Source organism: Prosopis cineraria, unplaced genomic scaffold, assembly GCF_029017545.1.
Source record: "Prosopis cineraria cultivar Desert tree isolate PC_DT_omini unplaced genomic scaffold, ASM2901754v1 PC4, whole genome shotgun sequence".
NCBI lineage: Eukaryota > Viridiplantae > Streptophyta > Magnoliopsida > Fabales > Fabaceae > Prosopis > Prosopis cineraria.
In genome coordinates this window covers 34,156,669-34,177,991 of record NW_026555335.1, presented here as the reverse complement: position 1 = coordinate 34,177,991, position 21,323 = coordinate 34,156,669, and the positions used below count along the sequence as shown (strand labels likewise).

The 21,323-nt window shown below is 32.8% G+C and overlaps 1 protein-coding gene and 1 long non-coding RNA gene across 2 annotated transcripts; one reads left to right on the top strand and one right to left on the bottom strand.

The window, feature by feature from the left end:
• Window positions 1-4,533: 4,533 nt before the first annotated feature.
• On the top strand, window positions 4,534-5,700 carry LOC129309863 (uncharacterized). The gene is made up of 2 exons (XR_008592969.1): window positions 4,534-4,724; window positions 5,439-5,700. It is a non-coding gene; the product is annotated as an uncharacterized LOC129309863 (long non-coding RNA).
• Window positions 5,701-9,166: 3,466 nt separating this feature from the next.
• On the bottom strand, window positions 9,167-16,380 carry LOC129309104 (eukaryotic translation initiation factor 4B2). Its single transcript, XM_054950483.1, has 3 exons — window positions 15,080-16,380; window positions 10,002-10,487; window positions 9,167-9,704 (listed from the first exon to the last, which is right to left on the bottom strand). Exons 1-3 carry the CDS (start codon window positions 16,156-16,158, stop codon window positions 9,680-9,682), a joined length of 1,590 nt encoding a protein of 529 aa, XP_054806458.1. The 5' UTR covers window positions 16,159-16,380; the 3' UTR covers window positions 9,167-9,679.
• Between the last annotated feature and the right edge of the window lie 4,943 nt (window positions 16,381-21,323).

Genomic DNA, 21,323 nt, shown 5'->3' with positions numbered 1-21,323 from the left:
AAAATTATAAAAAGGCATAACATCAAATAAAAATAAAACCAAACTCTCTTCTCTTAACTAAAAAAAATAAAATTCAAACTCTGTATCCTCAAAAAAATTAATGTTTGGTATTTAAAAATTAAATTATATAGTAATTTATATAGCTAAAATTGATTTTGATTAAATTATCCAAAAATTTTTAATTCTGTTAAAATCAATTTAAAAAAACGGTATCCAAATAGATTGCGTTATAACATAATCAATTACAATTAAAATCTACTACTTAATTAATTATTTTCATAATCTATTATACCTAACGAAAATCCAAACGGGCACAAAGTAGCTTCATATTGCCACTTATTCAAAGTTAAGAAACTTAAATTAAACCTATAGAATTAATTTAAATCATTGAAACATAGACCCATAGCTTAATCCATTTAGAGCAAATTCTCCTACTTTCAAATTTCATGAAAAATGAGATGAAAAGGTAGAGGAGAAGGGTAAGAAACTTACTCAAAATTTTAAAGGCTCAATTTATCTTTAAAATCCTCCTAAAATGATGCCTTAACAGTGCCCAAAGCTTTTCCCTTCATGTTCTAGGTTTTCCCTTATAAAAACTACTTTTTTCTGATGATTTTCAAAATTTATGCTATTTGTGCTATGTCGTGCACTGTAGCACACGACGCACAAGTTGCAGCTCCCAATGCCACCCAATTTGATCTAACTTCTATCTTAACTCAATGTAGAGCCAAATATGACTCAAAAAGCTAATTAGCAACCTAAAAATATAATTAAATTAATTAATTATCTTTTCAACTAATTTATCCCTTAATTAGTTAGTTTATTCTAGATTTAAAGTTTTTGGATGTTACATTTATGATTCTATGTGTTTTTATTTAGTTGGGGCCATAAATGGATGAAAATCTACCATTAATGAGGTGATTAGGGGCAATGTGACTCCATTAATGGTTATTTAAGAGTTTAATGAAGTTAATAGAAGTTAAAGGAAGTTAAGAAACCCTATGAGTACCTTTGTATGTGAAGGGTATGAATCTTAAGGGTGAAGAAGTGTTGAACTAGATAGTGGAAATCAGGCAAAAAGGGATGTTGGTGAATTATATTGTGACCAATTGTAGAGTAATTACACTTGGCACCATTCAAGTTTCGTGGAAGCTTTAGGAGTGTGAAATTAAATAGTAAACTTTTGACCTCTCAAATATTTGAGGTAATTGAAAAAAATTTTTCTTGTGCTTTTGTATGTTAATTAATTTATTAAGTTATCTTCGATGATTTAAATGTTTGAAATTGAATGAAATGCAAGTATGGCATGACTTTCTTGAAAATATACTATAATGATCTTATAAAGTTCAATGATGTATTTTTCATTTAAAGTTCAATGATGTGATTTGCAAATGAAATTCAATAATTATTATGTCATGAGTTGTTCAAGGATTTGATGTGTCAAAAGTGCAATGAAATAATGCTATGATGTCCTATGATGTGTTGCTTGCGGAGTTCAACTAATATGTGTATTGTGAGGAGTTCAATGATTATGTAATATATGGAGTTCAATGACTACGTGTGAATGGAGTTCATGATCGTATGTTTTAGGGAGTTCAATGATTATGTGTAATGTGGAGTTCTATAATTAATTATGAATTGAGAAAATGTAGAGTACAATGAAATGAATTGACATGTAAATGTGTGGAATAATTGCATTTTTTATGCATTGCATGATCTTGAGAAATGGAAATTTGCCTAAGGACACGCCTAGAGAGGGGAGTAGGAAATTAAATCCACGTGATAAGACTTCTATTAGAGCTCAATGGTTAGTCTGATTTATTATTCATATTGTCCTACTTATTTAACGAGGGACTGTTCCACTAGTTCAATAAGGGACTCGAACCTAACTAGTTTTCTATTTGTTCAATGAGGAAGCTAGTCTAAAGAGAATGACACTCCTTAGTATGAGAAATGGAGGAAACCGTGACCCACAAGTAAGTTGGTTAACCTTGGCCGGGTAACCTCTTGCTTATTTTTGGCTAGGGTGGTCTCAATGTATAAATGATCTCAATGTGTCATAGCCCATGGTTTTGTGTCAAAGGCATAAAGAGGATATAAGGGAGGTACGATCATGCATATAGTGATAAAAGGGCACATAATTGTCTGTATTGTGATCCTAGTGAAACAAATCATGTGATTTGTCTTATTTCTATATGAAATTGTATTACTAAATCATTATCTCATGAGCATCTATTATTATGAATGAGAATTTTGAATTATGCTTTTGAGCATGTTAAATGATTTGAAATTGAATATCCTAACCCTTGCATTTAAATTGATTAACATGTGGACCTTAGTTACTGAGTGATTGTACTCACCCTATTATCTTTAATATTACAGGAACTAGCTCATGGGGACATGAATGAGGGAAATAGACTGTGGCTTAGGATTGTGATCCTAAAATTAGTAGGCCTCATTTACTCTAGTTTTGTTATGTGTATAATTTAAATGATGTTGCCAACTAGGGAGAGTTCATGTTATGTCTTGCATTATGTGTTTTGGTTCAACTATATTGTGTATTTTAGGCCCAAGGGTGTATATATACCAATGTTGAAATCTATAGTAGAGCTAAAATACTAATGTAAGTAAGGGCTATGTATGACACTAGAGTTATGATAATTAATTAATTGAATGTGTGATTGGAGCTACCCCTTCTGCTTTTGGTGATTAAGGGGTGAGCAGTGAAAATGTGTTTTATGTGGAATGGTAGTGACATGGTGTATTGCACAGGTCCGTTTTAGTCCATTGAGTATGGTTTGGGTTGTGTTTGTAGCTTCTAGCTTTTGGATAAGAGTTTTTTAGCACTCAACTTATGTGTCAATTGTGAAAAGGAGTGAATTTTGAAAGGAGTGTCTTATTTATAACTAAGAAATAATTTGATTGTGAAATCAAAGCCATTAACTAGAGCTAGGAGAAAGCTTTCTATAAACACCTAGATCGCCTCAATCGAACGTCGGACAGAGAAATAAGGCGCGTTGGAAGTTGCCCTAGTTACTGTCAAATGATAGTAAAATCTGCTGTCAAAATCGTGCTATACGTCATAGCACATGGTGCCTAAGCTGCGACACATGGCACAAAGGCTTATGAACCGCGGTGCGTGTGTGACAAGTAGCAGTGCATGCCTCTTTTCTTGCACTGATATATTGTTTTCAATTTTTAAGCAAATGCTTTGATTCTTTTTGAAATCCCATACTTTTTCATATTAATCAAACTTTGATTTTTTTCTCCTGTGAAGAATTTTTAGGATGTTTTAAAAATATTGAAAACTTGGGATTTCATTTGTGAAATTTGACAAATCTAGTAATTACCATGATGTTTGGTACTTAGGGAGGATCAGTAAGGTTAACCTTACTTGTCTAACCTGGAGATTTTATAGTTATCATACTTCTGATTCTGTCCCTTACTATCCCCACTCTTTCTCTATCTCACCCTTCCCCCGACTTCCTCCCTATCTCACTGTACTCAAGATTTCTTTCGAGAACTCCTCTTCCTTTTCATCAATGCCACCATCTTTATTTGGGTGCACCATCGGAGATGCTCCAAACTCCACGCCCTGTTTATCCAAATGAAGTTAGAGGTGAGATGGATGCACTGTAGAAAATGCCAGATGCAGCGATAAGGCTTTATTGCACTTTTGGGAATCATTTGGCATGGTTCTTGCATTGAGCCAAGGTGGTTCAAGAAGCATGGTAAAAGTGAAACTGGCATAATGTGTAAAGGTGATCACTTAAAAACATAAAGGCAAGCCAGGAGAATGTTGGGGTGAAGAGAGAGGAAATACATGTATTTGAGTTCATTCTGTAGCCAAGTGTATCCGATAGGATTGGAAGGGAGGCGCTTGTCGATGAGTTTGCAAGCATAGAGCTAATAGTAGAGAAGGTGAATGTAGCGAAATGTGTTAGAAGACCAGAGCTACAGAGAGAGGGAGGGAGAGAGACAAATTAGAAGATGATGAATAAGAGGAGATAATGATGAATTGCAAGGAGAGGGAGAGGAGAAAGGAGGGAAAATATATATGTATGTATATATGTATGTATGTAAATTAATGTGGGGCTCATAAATACTATTTTATAATAAAAAATTTAAAATTCAAAAATGGGACCCATACTAAGAGATGTCAAGTAAAAATGACCCTTTACTCAAAAATATATATGAACAAAGATGAAAACAAGTTAAAGACAAACAATTATATCTTTCTAATAAAATAGTGTAAATTAATTACTATTAATTAAATAAAATTTAACAAAATATTAAAAAATATTAAAATAATGTGTGAATCAAATTTATAGGTGTGCCAAAAAATATAAAATAAAATTTAGAAAAAACACAATTATAGATTTATATTGTTTTATCAGATCATCAATATATATTAACAAATCGCGTAGAAGGACTGTGATTGGTTATCATTGATTTAATCAACCTTAATATATTTTAAATTGTTTATTTTTCTATCACATTGTTAATTACCATTATGGGAGCATTAAACTTTTCAAAGGCAAAGAATGTTTCCCCCTGCCAATCTCATTCCTCTGCTCCTTTTCCAAGGCAGTGAGTCTTTTCCTCTCCCAAGCAATGAGTTTGAAGAAGTCGATTCTGCTAATCTCATTCCTTTGCTCTTTGAAGGTCATCGCTTTGTTTTCTCTTACGGTTTCTGTTCGGCGTCGACTAATGAAGCTTCAAAGGTTATCGCTTTGTTTTCTCCTAGGGTTTTTGTTCAGCATCAGCTAATGCTTCAAAAATCATATACTTATGCTTTATAAAATGTGATCATGGTACATTAATAGATCCTTTTATCCTTTTAGCAGATCTTAAACCTCAAAGTCATGGTCGCATTTATTGCCTAAATTCATAAACCCCTCTTCAGTGCCTTTTAATTTCCAAAACCCTCATCATGACTGAACCAATTTCATCTTAGGATCTAACTTTCCAGTGATTTAGCATCCGAGTTCAATAACCTCCCTGTCCTGTCTATGAATCGGCTCTTTTTATCTAGCATCAACTGTGCCATGCCCACAAAAGCATTTGTGGCAGATCTTGATTTAGCCATTGAGTTTAGAGAGCTGTGCTTTGTGGAAGGAAGTATTTCACGTTATGCTTTGTTGAAGGGAGTATTCCTTTGTCTTGAATTTGGTCAGCAGGTTTATTCCATCTATTCTTCCTTCCATTTTGATACTTTATTTGTTCTTCAATTTTCTATTATTTGTTTTCTGTTATGGGATCCAAGCCAACTAATTTCTTTAAAAACTTTGGTATTAAAGCTTTTATAAATTCAAATGTTTTTGTTGGAACTACTTTAAATGATGTTTATACTAAGTGCTCTTTAATAAAAGACGTGAATCAGGTATTTCAGAGCATGCAAAAAATAAGTCCTATAACATGGAGTTCTATGGTGGCAGGATATGTACTAAATAGGCTCTATGAAGACGTCTTGCTACTGTTTCATAGTTCTCAATTAATGGGCTTGGAGCTAGATCAGTTTATGGTTTCATCTACTATTAGTGCTTATGCAGGTCTGTCAACTTTAATCGAAGGGAACTTTGATCTCAAAGATCTATATGAGGCTGTAATAGTAGGGCCCTCGGAATCTAATGATAAAGCAAATTTTGTGTATTCATGTTCTGGTGGCTCTTTGGATTTTAGGGTTGATGATTTTGTTCATTTTGGCCTTGATTATTTCCCCTTTGATGATCCTGATAATGATGAGCTTTAGTTTCATAACTCAAAACGCAGGTACATGTTCCAACATTATTGGTGTACGTACAACATTTGATCATTGTTCCTACTATCACAAATAATCAACCTGATGTAACATAATGTTTATGATATAAATATATATATATATATATATATCAAAGGTTAGTGGAGGGCTTGCGTGAACTTTATCTTGGTATATATATGAACTATGTACTGTATATTGGTTTTATTTGTGAAGTCTAAATCAAAAAAGAAGATGCCAAAATTGGAGTTAGTGGAGCCTAAAGGACAAAAACGTATGAAGAGGGTAATTAATGAAGGCAGGTAGGAAAACACACACAATTAGATCTGATCAAAGTCTTTAGCTCTTTGCTAAGTGACAAAATGGATTGTTGTTAGAATATATATATATATATATATATATGTATGTATGTATGTATGTATGTATATATGTATATAAAGCTGATTTTATTTTTATGTCCTTTCAGAACATGTCATGACTCCCTTTTCAACACGTTAAAGCTATGGCACTAACACAAGTCTTATAGAAGATTCTTAGATAGAGAGACATCTCCATTGTTCTTCTTCATTTTTTTTTACTTTATTAATTATATGAATTGATAGCAAATGATGAATTGTCATGCTACGTAAGTCAAGGAACTAGAGCTAAAGCAAGTCCTTTCTGTTGCTTTGAATAGCTATAAATCTAGAAGATCATCAACATGAGTAATCTTGCCTTGATTATCTAATCTTATACTTGCTTTTATCTTCTGATAAATGTTTTTTTTTTAGATTCTACTTTAGGTGAAACACATGTTCTAAACTTCTCAAATATAGACTATTAGAATCATCAATGTTTAATTATAAATTTATGCTAAATCAGAAAAACTAATTTTAATGTTTGATAGTAAAAATTAAATCCCAAGCACTTTGAATATTGGGAAAAATTAAATTTTGATTCCTAATACCAGTTTTAATACTTGACATAAAAAAATTAAATCTCAATTACTTCGAGTATTGGGAAGGATTAAATTATGAAGATTTAAATTATTGGTTATCTCATTGGAATTTAGAAAACCATTCTTCTAATATTCCTCTATTAAATTCATAACTAATTGATTTTCCAACCAAAAGTCTCTCATTGTAGTGTCTCTTAAGAAACTGAAACATTCATTTTTTGATATTTCATGTGTCATTTATCAATTTAATTTAATTAAATTACATTTAATGATGCAGTGAGAATAATTTTCGTCTTATTCCAAACACCTAATAAATTACAATATGCTTCTTATTGCTTGCATCCATTTATAAAAGGCCCTAGATTTTAATACTTTACATTCTTTCCTTCCAAACATAACTATTCTTTTTTTTAGTTCTTCTTAATCAGATTGTGTACCTAAATCATCTAAAGCAAAGATGAAATTCGATGAGTATGACTTTGTTCAAGACATAAATAATTTCATGGAGACATAGTGTATTGTCGTCGTCAGAGTCTTGAGAAAAGGGCACATAAACCAAAAAAAATCCCTCTTACCATGTCTGGAACATCTCATTCTTGCTCATTGATAAGAAGGTATCCATTCAAACAATTCTGAACAAATGTAGGCCATTGACATCTACGAGAGATGTAGTTTATAAGGAAATTTTTTAAAATGTTATGAGGGGAAAAACAAGATGTTTTATATTAAAGTTGAATAAATGTATCCATATTATGTATTCTTTGTGAAAATAATGCATTGTAAGAAAATGCAATGTAACCAATCTTCTTATTTGATTTTTATTAAAATCTCATTCTTTTGCAACTCAATAATGTATAATAAAATCATCAAAAATTAGATATTTTCAACCTTTACTTGTAACTTACTATAAGATCGAGAAATAAAGACAAGATGTTAACAAATCAAACATCCAAGAAAAAAAATAGTATAAAATAACACTTTAAAATATAACAATCTCACATCTATCCTTATTTATGGCATCACTTATATTTTTTTCAAATTCCTCAACTCTAACCCGTGCAATGCACGGGAAAGAGCCTAGTTTTGCTTTTAATTCTTGTAGTTTTTTCAATGTATTCTATCTCTATATTTTCAATAAGATTATGTGATATTTGTTTCTCAAATCTCTCACAATGTTAAATTACATGAATTATAAGGATTGAAAACATTAAAAACAAATTACATAAACTAAAAGCAAAACCCAATAAAATTATAGGAACTGATAAATGTGTTTTCTCTAAAATTTATAACCAATTGCTTCAATCACAAAACATATGGAAAATTTGGCTTTCAATGAATTTTGAAATGTAATTCACGTAAACCTTTGTGTTAAAAAATGTTTCATTAAAACCTTGTTGAGAAAAAAAATTACTCTATATTCATATGTTACCACAAAAATTGACAATACAGTACCTTAATTTATGGGGGAAAAAATAACAATATATTTTCATGGAAAAATTAATAATTTAATCCCGTATTTTTAATTTTATTATAACTTAATTTTTAAATTTTAATTTGTTACAACTTAATTTTTATAATTTGACTAATCTTATAATTTAATTATTTAAAATATGAGTAGTCCCTAGATTTTAACAATAAATTTATTCTTTATAATTTTATTTTTTAAAATGCGAGTACCAACATTTTAAGTGAATAAAATTATAATGGCTTAGTTGTAAGAATTAAAATTTAAAAATTAAATATTAATCAAATCAAAATTATGGGCACTCGACCGTTCCAAATCAAATTTCAAGGAACTAAACTTTAAATGACTCAACAATAAGAATCAAATAATTATTTTTCTTTTTTTATTGTTTGATACACCAAGAACACCTCATCCCATTTTTTTCCTATCTGAACTAGCATATGATGCACAGATGCAACATACTTTTAACTCTAACTCGATAGGAGTTCGTATTATATAATGCACATGGGCTATGGCTTTTCAATTAAAATATACAAAACTAATTCAATTACTCGATCTTATTCAAATCTAATGGCCCAAGGAATATGGACCACCCCTCAAATAAACCTCAGTTGATGGATATTAATTAACCATCAGACTGTAATCTCATGGCCAAAAAAATATCGACACCATCAAATCACAATCCAAGACTCGATTGACGGAACCCAAGCCATCAAAGAGCGCGCGTACATATGGGGAAAATTAACCATAGAAATATAGAATTGTTCTCTTCTTCAACCCAAAAAAAAAAAAAAAAACAAACAAACAAACAAACAAAACGAAATAAAAGGGAAAGGAAACAACAGAAAAACAAAAAAATTGTAACATACCACCACACATTCACACAAGCAGCTTTGAAAGGTTTGATTTCAATTCATGTACAAATTAACTGAACATATCCTTACCCAAATTTGAAAAAACAAGCAAGCAAAAGCAAAAGAAAATAAATAAGCCAATGACCATAAGCTCGGTTGAAATTACAATTTATTCCTTCAACCCGTTCCTTGTAGAATTCAAACATGAAAGTTCTTCGGATAATGGTAATAATAACACCATCAGCATCAGGTCCTTCAGAAATCGGGGAAAAATTGCAGAATTGCAACCTATGCCAAAGCGTCAGTCAAACTGGAAGGTATAGTAGACATCATACAAGATCACAGTATAGACTTTGGGCAATATCACGTTCATTGCCAAGTTTCATGATCTTCAATAAAAATTTAACCAATTACTCCTAATAAAATTACAGGCTCCCTGCATTCCACCAGACACCCAAAAAAATTACATGGAAACAAATTTACGCTGTTTCAAGATGTACCCTTAACAGAGGCAAAAGTTCTTGCGCCCGTAATCAATGATTCTCGCTCCGATTCCAGGAGCAAAATGAAACAAAACTATCTGACAAGAGAAATAAGAGGACAAAATAGTATTAGGCTGGTCATCAAAAGTTGAAAGATAACTCTTACTCCTCACAACCCGTTGGTCACCATCTCTCTCTTGATCTTGACCTGCAAAACAGCACAACTATCAGCCTTCTAAAAATAATTCCGAAAGCTAACAAGTGCTTTTACATAAGTTCCAAATCATATATGCGATAATGCGAAGAATTGTCAGCTATATGCAATCTTTAGGTCTCAACAAATAAACCATCTATCAAACGGTCTGTGGACCGCTAGAATGTAAGCAGCCATTTTCTTGGTTATAAACTTGGGACCTGTTGCCAAGAGACAGGTAATCTAAAAAAAAGAAGGAAAAAAAACCTATTGCCAGGAGAAAAAGACAGGAATGCAACAGCATATGCCCACCTATCCAAGACTCTGCTATTTGGAAACCCTCTGTCCCTGGCACCTTGAAATGGTCTTCTGTCATCAGGCCGTGTCCACACATCTCCTGTGCCTCGGGATGGAGGTCTGTCTGTGAACTCCAGACTCCTAGAATCCTCAAACGAGCCAGACTGAGAATGTGGCCTATCAGGAAAACCAGCAGCCCTTCCTACTCCAGAACCCGGCCTTCCTGCTCCAGAACCCGGCCTTCCCACACTGGAACCTGGCCTTCCTGCTCCAGAACCTGGCCTTTCAATAGCTTTTTGCCCAAAACGAACTTTGTCATCCAGATCACGAATAAGAGATTCCAGCTCCCTTTCCTTCTGAAGTAAAATTTCTTGTAAGCTGGTTTGGTCTCCACCAACCTCTTCCACAGATTCCTTACTTGAATTTACTGTTGACTGTTTATCAAGCTTCTTCAAATTATCAATTTCTTCTTTCAATAACTTTTCCTCCCTAGTTTCTGGCCTGAAATGTCAGTTTTGTCAGGATTCCAGATGCCAACATGAGCATATATACAAATGATCAGCAAAATAAGAAACAAAGCATGCGATTAGTTAAACACAAATTGTTGTGCAATATTAGACATAAGCATTAAGCTTGTTGGAATGCATCTAAAGTGATAGTCATGTTTAAATTTATTAGAAGTCTTGATTCATGCAAAACTATATTAATTCGATTGGGTGGTATATATCCGTCAACATATTTGCACCCTGATAGGCCCACACCACAGGTAGTATGAAGTGTACAAAGGTATGAGGAAGTTAAGGATTTAAAGCAAGGAACATGCAAAAGCTTATAGAAGGTTCTAAAGGAAGTTTATTAAATGAGTACCAAAAAAGGGCGCCTTGAAAATTTTTCATTCTTGCGGAAGGTGGTCCCCTCAAAGTGCTATTGGTCTTGTTTTCCTCTATATTTCTTTGCAGGACTCCAATCACAATCCAACAAATAACATCCCATCATCAGTCAAAACTGTCTAAAAATCAAACCTTAACAATTCTTCCTTTTATCATTATTGATCATCCTCACAAATATTGATGTTCTTTCTTAAATATTTCCACTTTCACCCAGCTTACTTGTTTATGCAATCAATTATTCCCACCCTTCAGCTGAAGCTATCCCCACTCCAAAGAATTTTTTTTTTTTTTTTTTTTGGGGACAACCACTCCAAACAAATTTGTTCATTCGGTATTCTATAGCTGCTTCCATACCATATTGAACCTAACATTTGCATCAGATCCCTTAACATTTATGCATTGCTCCTTTTATTATGCCAGTATGTCTAACTATTAAGTATAATGGGACATATGACGCTGAACATTTATTTATTCTTAATGATACTCTGTTTGTCTTTCATTGCATTTCTGCTTAAAGAAAACCCAGCATTATTCACCTGAGCTAGTCAATTTTTCACGTGTTTCATTACCAATCAATGTTATCTAAACTCTATTTTAAATTCTTCAGATGTCTTAGCTGAACTCAGACATGATGCATTTACTCCTGGCTTAGAAGAGTGTGCAGTTTGTAACATTATGAGCCTTAGAAGAATTTTACCATGTCCTGTCCTGAGCTTTTGATGTATTTCTGGTTTGAGGTATTAATTGTTTTCTTGCAGATTCAATTTCATTTTCAGTGAAAATAAAAGATATTTGAGCAAATTTAAATCAGTTTCACACCTTTATTCAAAGTATGCACTTCCAAAGTTACCATTATATTGAGACTTCTTATCATGTATATCTCGCTTGACAAATTGCATAGAATGAACTTGACAAATTGCATAGAATGAACCAACAATAAGTATTTATACAAAATAAGAGCCATAAACTATTTGATGATAGTCATGATCAGTGATGTTCAATTAATGTGGCATTTGATGATCATGATATACAATCAAATATTTGTAGTCTAATGGTGAATTGCCGATATCACTCTGTAAGTCAGCATAATTATTTTATAATGCAATTTTATCAACTTCAGTGCTACCTAGCACTGTCTATAGACCCTAGCTTCATATAAACACATAATACTGTCGAATTATCACTAGCATGATGGTGCAGGCTGGAAACAATCTATTTAAGCCAGCTACTTACATAAACTAATAAGCAAAAGTTATAGACAAAACACTAGGCCAGAACTTTATAACGGTTTTTTGTATGCAAAATTCTAAAAGAATTAGATATGAATGAAGGAACAAGCGATCTTCTTTTTGGTTACATGAGCGAAGTGGTTCTATTTTCTTGGACAAAAAATGAAATTTTATTAGAGAAGAAAACGTACAATGGAGTAGGTTGAAGTATTGACCCAATATACGAATTAAAACAACAGGAAAAAAAAAATAGAAGATAGAAACTAATCGTGCAGCAAAGCTGCCAAATCTATCTGCATATCTAATAAAGTGAGTCCATAAAATAAAATTCTAAAGCCAAACTCCAGAGAGATGACACAATAGTTAATTTAACCCCATACAGAATTAAAGACAATGAATCACACTGCTGATGATATGAACATTTGCTCTCCAGCCAAATGTTCCAAAGCACACCCAAAAATGTTCAGTGTTGTTAAAGGTGCTTGCCTCAACACCTAAGGCGCAAAGGCAAGGCGCCAAATAGTGCCGTCGCCTCTTGTGTGAAGATAGGAGATGGGGTTAGTCAGGTGCTTGCCTGAAAGTGCCTTGTGCATCTTGCACAAGCAAAAGGCGCTCACCTAAGGGCAACTGGTGGCAGCAGGTTGAAGAACAGAAGACAAGTAGATGACAATCAACTACTGGGCATTGAAGAAGAGACGAAGACAACAAACTGCGACTGGGTATTCAAGAAGAGAAAACAACCACCCACTAGCACTGAGTATTGTAGAAGAGAAGATGAGGACAAGGACGACTGGGTATTGAAGAAGGGAAGATGAGGACGACACTGACTGCTATTGATTAGTATATTGAACGAGACAATGGGTTTGCTCTTTTTTTTAATAAATAACCCATTAAATTAAAATATGATATATTGTATGGAAAGTTATATGATATAAAAAAAGTAGGGAAGATTTAAATGTAAAAGAAGAGAGAACAATTACATAATAGAAAAGATTTAAATTTACTACAGGAAATAATCTTTGATTGAAATTGAAATTTTAAACATGACATGATAGAGAAATTATTGTGACCCTTGGGAAAATTTTTAGGAAAGTTTAACCCCAACTTATGCTTTTTAGGTCATAAAAGGGAACCTATTATAAACCCTTAGAAGTTTAGCCCAAAGCAGAAACACCTAGAGGCTACAGCACATAGCAACACATGGCAGCCCCTCACTTTACTTGGGTTCATGCCTTTGTAGCGCCTTGCACCTAAAGCATTTTGCAGGCCTTGCGCCTTAAGTGTGCCTTTCGCCTTTAACAACAGTCATTGCCACAATGTTAGTCCTTCCTTTTTCTGCCCAAATCCCTTGAACCATATAAGTAGAAACTTAACTGAATCCTAACTTTATTTACAAACCCATACTTTACTAATTTAATATTAAAATAAAAAGTCAATCAAAAGAAAATTCCATCATGCCCATTCACCCTACGCTTCTGTCACAAAAAACTATTGCATGAAGTGAAAAATATACTTGATTCAAAAAAAAAAATCTCCAGACAATAAACAGAACTGAAGAGAGATGAAACACCTATTTAATGGGCGTTAGCAGAACAACTTAGAGCATGTTTGGTTTCATAGAAATATAATAGATTAGACTACATATATTTACAAACGTACAATGTAAATATATTCGGTTAGCTGCTATAATGGCCTTGGACTGGAAAGTCACTTGTCACTTTCTTTGCTCATAAAAATGCCTCTGAAAATTATATTCTCCAATCTGCAAATCTTCAATAAATAGTAGCACCAACCCAGACCCAAATGATGAAATTTTACATTCAATTTTTTTTTTTTAACTATAGTGGGCAAGCCTAAGTTTGATAACAAAGGAAGCCAGCTACAGTAGTTCAAACACTAGAGCCCGAGCTCATTTCCCTAATGAGAATATCATTACAGAAAGAGCGGGCCTAACTGAGCATCAGAAGGTCTTGTGCATCAGACTGCGCATTCTTAGCCAAAATTTTACATTCACTTATAACTTCAAATAGAAATTAAATATTAAATTATTCCTTTAAAAGACTGCACTATGTTCAGCTAGGTAAGAAAGTACATAAAAAGGGAAAATCAAACCTTAAAGTGCTATTATGTGTATTGAATCAATATAGTTTAATCGTTTCATTAATCTATTATACATCAAGAATCCAGAAACCCAGAACATGTACAGCAAAAGCATTTCCAGTTCTCATTAAGATATCACCAGCCATTTATCAAGTATTATGATGAGAAACCATTTTATCATATAAAATGAAAGCTAATCCACTGGGTTAGTAGGCCACACAGGCGTAGAATCATCTATATATCTTACATATTTCATAACATTTAAATTTTGCAGCACCTCTGAATTTAACTTTTTAGGTGCAATTACATCTTTTGTCAACATTGACATACGTACAAGAGAAAAAGGACCAGCATTCTCTACCACAAGTAGCTCTTTAAGCATAGAATTTCTCCTTTTATTTTCCTTTTGGGGCGTGTGGGGCACAAAACATGCTTCCACAGAATCACCAGATCAATTCATCCACCACAAGAAGGAACTTTAAAATGAAGTGAACACATGTTCTCTAAAACTTTAAAATGGGGATGGCTCTTGGAAGCTTTTCAGGGTTATATAGCAATTACTAAAGTGTCTGTAACAAGGGATAACCAGATCCACCAGACAAAAGTCTAGAGACTCAACTGGACACCAAACACAACATTAAAGAGATATTATCTAGTGAATGAGAAACTGGGAAATATCCCACTAATTTATAATGACTAGACCATTACAAAACCTCAATATCTAGTAGAAGCATATTACTATAAAACCAGTGCAAAATTAAGATGGCATCCCCAAGTAAGAAAAGGAAAACCATTAATTATTACTGCTCATCATCCAAATGCTATAAATGAATCATCATCGCTAAGTCATATAAAATCATAATGCAACACTGACCTGTCAACACCGCGATGCTCCAATTCAAGATCAATCTTCCGCCAATCTTTACCTCGCTCCTGCAGCAATAGTTCTCGGGGTTTTGCATCCCCAAAGGGATTCACCTTTGGTCTGGGTTTTACCATATTTTCTGTCTCCTGCAACCCTGTATCCTCAGAACGACTGGATTGAGAACTGGATGGCCTAATAGAGTGTGAACTTGAAGGCCTACTTGTCTTCTTAGCTTCAATTTCAAAGTCCACCTTCTTCCAATCCACACCCTTCTCAGCCAAAACTTCTTCCCTGGGCTTAGCTGCGCCAAATGGATTTGTCTTATTTGTCTTAACTGGTTCATTAACAGGGGCATTGCCTTTCGGCGGGTCCAATATCAATCTGCGACGCTCCCTCTCGCTATCACGCGATGGTCCCCTTGTCCAGTGGTCAGGCTCCATACCCGAATCACGAAACCCAGTACCGAATGTGGAAGATCTAGCGCGAAGAGGCGTTTTACCAACTGACCAGTTATCCTTCTCATCGGCCCTGGAACCACCACCAAGCGAACCATACCGATTTTGCCGTCCTGAATCAAACGACGGAAGAGATTTTTTAACCGACGCCCAGTTGTCAACCTCGTCTGCCCTGGATGGCTGATCGTAGTCCGAAACCCTAGAAGTGGGCCCCCTACGTTCTTCATCAAATCCGCCATAGGATCTTCTTCCTCCACCCCAAGAACCATCATTGTCGTCACGGTCTCGCATACGTCCTTGCGGCGGACCAGAACGGCCAAAAGAGGAGAATCCACGATTATACGGCATTTCATCGGTGGAACGATCCTTGGGGCCGGTTGGGAGCCGGAGCATCTCATCAGGCGTGAGGCCCTTATATTCGGTGGCGATACCACCACCCGCGGCACTGGAAAAACTGTTAAACTCCGACAGAGACATTTTCTTCTTCTTAGGCTTCGCATTCACGGCCTCCTTCAGGCTGGGGAAGTTCTGGGATCCTGTAGCGGCAGCTGCTGCGGCTGCCTCGCGCTCTTCGGCCTCGGCGCGCTCGGCCTCTGCGGCCCAATCTCCGGCACGGCCCCATGGTTTCGACATTTTTGTTGAATTCAAGATCTGAAAGCACAGAAAAGTGGAGAAACAAAAAGATAATAATGTAAATTATTAAGGGTTCTATATTGAGCTGGGGCTCCGATAATGGAGCCGGAGCAACGAGAGCATGCGAAGAAAGGAGAGCTGGCAGAAGAGAGAGTGCTTAGGGAAGTAGGATGCGAAATGAGCCAGAAAGTAAGGCGAGATGGAACAACAGCGTCAAATCGAGAGATAAACAATCTCAGCGGGGGAAGGAAGTGATATGCCCAGATTATCACGCGCTCCCGGGAGAGAGTGGGACTTGGATGGACCTCCCGGGACGGGTCCACCTTTCTCAACATCTGACGGTTACTATAATTTTAAAAAATATTTATTTCATAATATTAAACTGTAAATTTTTTTGAAAAAAAATTAAAATATGTTTAATAAAAATAAAAATACATACAAAATTTAAGTTTCCTCTGCAATATGCGATACTATTACGTAGAGCCGTCAATTAAGTAAGTCTGAACAAAATTTAAAGCCTAACTTTTTTTAAACTATAAAATGGTAAATTCAACTTAAAAGAACTGATTTTTTTAAGTCTAAAAATAAAAAGGTTAGCCTTTTAAAACCTTTTTATATTTTTTAAAATTTAATATAAAAAATAAACACTCTAAAACTAAATGTTATGCATAAAAACTAATGAAACTCTAGAAGGAGAAGGATCAAATTATATTAATAATAATAATAATAATAATAATAATAATAATAATAATCAAAATTTAGCTGATGATGTTAATAAAGTTTAATTATTATTTATGTCAATTTTGTCATATTGCTACTTTTAATTAGACTTAAATTTATTATTGTGTATATTGTCTTAAATTTATTATGCTAGACTTAATATTATATGTAATAATTTTTTTAAATTTAAATATATTTTTTTAGAATTTTAAATTGAAAAATAAATAAATATACATATAGGGTCAAGGCACTGAGGGTCAGTCCTTTAGCCTTGAAAATCAAGGCCAAGTTGGCCAAAATAAATTCCTAAAATGAAATCAATCTTTATAGAGCCAGCCCATTTAAGCTTTGGCCCTTCAAGGACCAATCCTAATTGATAGCTTTACTCTTCTAGACCTCAATATATTAATAATATGTTGTGTAATTAAAATCACTTATTCTTTTTTCAAAAAAATCACTTACTATTTATTTAATGTGTACAAATGTGACAACTAAAGCCATCAATTAAGCTTGACCAAACTTATCAGGTGGATCCTTTTAAACTCAAAAAAATCTAAAACCAAGCTACTACTTTAGAAAGCAAAATGATAATTCTCTTTTAAGCCTTAAAATAAAAGGGACGATTTTTTAGGACTAAGGCTGACACTTTTAAGCTTTTATAATTTTTTATAATTTTAATATTAAAAAATTAAATACTATACTAATTCTTAAATCCTAACCTTATTTCACAATAATAAAGAAGGAAAATATAAAAAACTTAATATCTTTACTACCACAAAGAAAAGGATGAAATTATATTAATGTTAATAATAATAAAAATTATCAAAATTTAGCTGATAATGCTAGTAGAGTTTAATTGTTATCGATGTTAATCTTATAATGTTGTTATTTTTTATTAGACTTAAATTTAATGTTATGTGTATTGACTTAAATTTATTTTTCTAAACTTAATATTATGTGTAATAATTTTTTTAAAATTTTAAATATATTTTTTTAATTCTTAAATTGAAAAAGAAAACAATATATAGGGCTGGCCTTCCCTTAGGACTAAGGTCAGGTTGATCAAAATAAAGTCCTAAGATGTAATTCAAAATTGACAGCTCTAATAACAACCAAATGAAATTAGGATTATAAATATTTTTAACATCTAGTTAGCACAATATTAGCCTAAAAGTTTTAAATGTGGGTGCAATGTTAACATTGTAAGTGATTGAGTAGTTTTACTTTCACGATTCATAGAAATTCAGAACAAGTTTCTTCAATTCGTCCCCCATATTTTAAAGACTTGTTTGTTTTATATTTTTAAGAATATAAAAATATAAAAATTTATTTGGATAAATTTTTTCATTTAATTGTTTTCAAAACTGTTTTTTTTTGTTTTTAAAAACAAAGAAATAGAAATAACTTTAGATTGTTTTCATTTTTGTTTCTTGTTTTTAAAATATACTAGATTTAATTATTAAAAATTATAATTACCTTGACTAATTTCTATTATTAATCACCACTATTAATTATTTATAACCATCACTTTCAATCTATTTTTTAATTCTTAAACTGTTTTTTAATTGACATAATTAAACAGATTTTTATTTCATGTTTTAAAAATAATTTTAAAAATTATATTAGAAAATAATGTTTAAAAATAAAAAAATAAATAGAAACCAAACAGGCTCTAAGTTGTCCGTCGACAAGTCCAAGCCAATTTACATTTGCGCACGATTAAGCATGCAGAAGTCAAGATTTACTCATTGACGCATGTTTGGAGCTGTCTATGGGCAAAATAAAGGAAGGTTACTCAAAAACAAGTTGGCGAAGTGCTTGAGTAGAGTTATTATTATTATTATTATTATTATGATTTTGGAATAAAAAGCAAGGATACGTACACACATATAATATCTACAAGAAAAAGATCACACAGTACAAGTATTTAACCAGTACAAGTATTTAACCATTGCGAAAAACTAAAAAAGAAAAGAAGAAAGAAAGTTGTCTTGAGTGACACTGAAAGCAATGGGATCAAAGTTAGCCAGCAAAGCTAGAATGTCCTAGATTATCACATCGCAATGAAACTTGCTGGATAGGATTAGTTAAAAGAGTAGAGTTAGCTTTTAACATTGATAATGAGTTGGTGAATCTTTCTTAACTTAGATAATCCAAAAATAGTGTACTAGTTAAAAGTTTAAAATATTAATTACTTTTTTATAAAAAATTTCAGGGCAAAATTGTTTTTCAAACCTTGTTAGATTAATGTTGCTTAAATGTTAGATGTTAATGTAAGACAACATTGCACTATCTTTTAAACTTTTAAAATAATATTATACCAATTCAAAGTCAAAAATATTAATTATACATAATAGAAAACTTTTAAAATAAATTTACTCTTCAATCATCCTTGGAGGCCAAGATCTGGGTTTTAGACTATGGTAAATCTTTTTTAGGTTTCATCTCTTGTTTGTGTCAGTGGTGTGAACGATTTGTGATGAGTACCTCCTGGCTCAGTGACATTGAGTAAAATGTTGTGGTTGGTGATGCTTAGATCCATGTTTGTTGTGGGTAATTTCTCTGTCTTTATTTATTCCACAACCTTTGTGCATTTGATTTGGAAAAGCATTACATTCTGGATGGAAATTTTGATTCAATTTATTTTGTGAGTATTATTTTAGATTTTGGAGGAGGGTTTTTGCTTGCTTGAAGTGGTTACTGGATTAGGTTTTGAAGAGGGTTATGGTTTTTTTGGATTACCCTTCTCTAGCTTGGTATATAACAAAGGTTGATCTTAATATTTGGGGTCTATTAATTTTACTTAAGGGTATATCTACATTTAATCTTTGAGATGGGGGTAATATTGATAATCTGAGCCATAGCCCTTTTTGCTAATCTTATTAATTCTTTTGGTGGAAAAATTAAGGATGATCTGAGGTGGGTTCCCCTTGGAAATAAGTGGCTCAACTTTGTTTTCGTTCAAAGTCTTTTAAAGGCTATAGAGGAGTGTGTTGGTTTTCCATTGGTGCAGGATGTATTCAATGCTACATTTTTCTCAAAAGGAATTTGCTTGGCTTTAGCAGATTATTCTAATCTTTGTAAAGCTCTTGGCTCTTATCACTATGAGTGGATTCCAAGACTTCAAACTACAAGTGATGATTGGTGTGCTTCGTGGAGAGAAGCGTTCAAAAGAGGGGGTGTTTCAACCCCATTCTTCCATGAAAAAGTTCCTAGCTCTTGCTGATTACCTGATTAAAGTTAGGATTTCAAGTCATTTTGTTCCTTTAAATCTTTACTTTTTTTTTTTAAGTTCGTTGTTGGTTGCTTGTTCTTGCTGTTTCAATTTCTAGTTTGCTAATCTTGGGAGCTTGTTGACTCTGCTTTGGTTGGTGTTATAATATATCTTCCCTTTTGGCCAAGAAGAAAAGATTTTGAGCCCATATAGTGATAGAGTTTATAAACAAGCTTCTAAAAGCTTGACAAATACTTCCTCATATCTTATTTATAAGGTAGAGAAAAAAAGAATTATTTTTATAATATTTATAAGTTATATCATTAATTTTTCATTACAAGTTTTTTTTTACTTATGTTAAAATTTTGGCACGAAAGTATGTTATTAAAATATATATTTAATAAGGTTATGGATGAAAATTTATTAACTTCTAAAGAAAGTTAAAAAGTTTAAGTAAGGTTTTCTTTTGTTATGATAAAATATATTAAAAGTGACTTATAAAAAAAGTATATAAAGTATTAATTCGAGAAATAACAAAAGAAACAAGTAAAATAGAAAAACTACCTTAAAAGTTCAGTTATAAATTATGTGTTTAGATATATTTTCACACAATCATAATTTTAACCTCTAAAATTTAGTATTAAGGTTATAAATTATGTAACATCTTAGAATTTAATTTTGAGATTAAATGAATTAATTAAATGAAATTGAGTAATTTCCTATGTGAATTAAGTTGAGGATAATTAGAGGCGGTTAATGGGTCTATTGGGTATAGTTATAACTTTTGGATCGGACCTGGAAGTGCATTAGGCCACCTGAGCCACCATTTGCTATGGCAAACACGCCATGCATGGCGACAATTAGCTTGAGTTAGAATTTATTGAGTCATGCAAGTGTTCAAAAAATTAGAAGAGAAACGAAGTAGGATGAGGAGCATTGTTTGGGTTTGCTAGGGCACGTTGGATTCAAAGGTTTTTAGAATTTTTGAGCTTGTGAATTCTTAGGTAAGTCTTTTGATCTCCTTCCTCTTCCATTCTAACTAGGTTTTGAGCTAGGGTTTGTTAGGGAGATGATGAACTTTGGACCTTAAGGCTTTAGGTCCAAACTCATAGTCTAAATAAGATTAATGAGAGTTGTTTAAGCTTTTGATACGTAGTTTTGAGGTTTCTATAAGGCTGGGAGCTTGGGTCTTGGGTTTTGGATAAATCCTATACACTTTAAGGCTAATTTT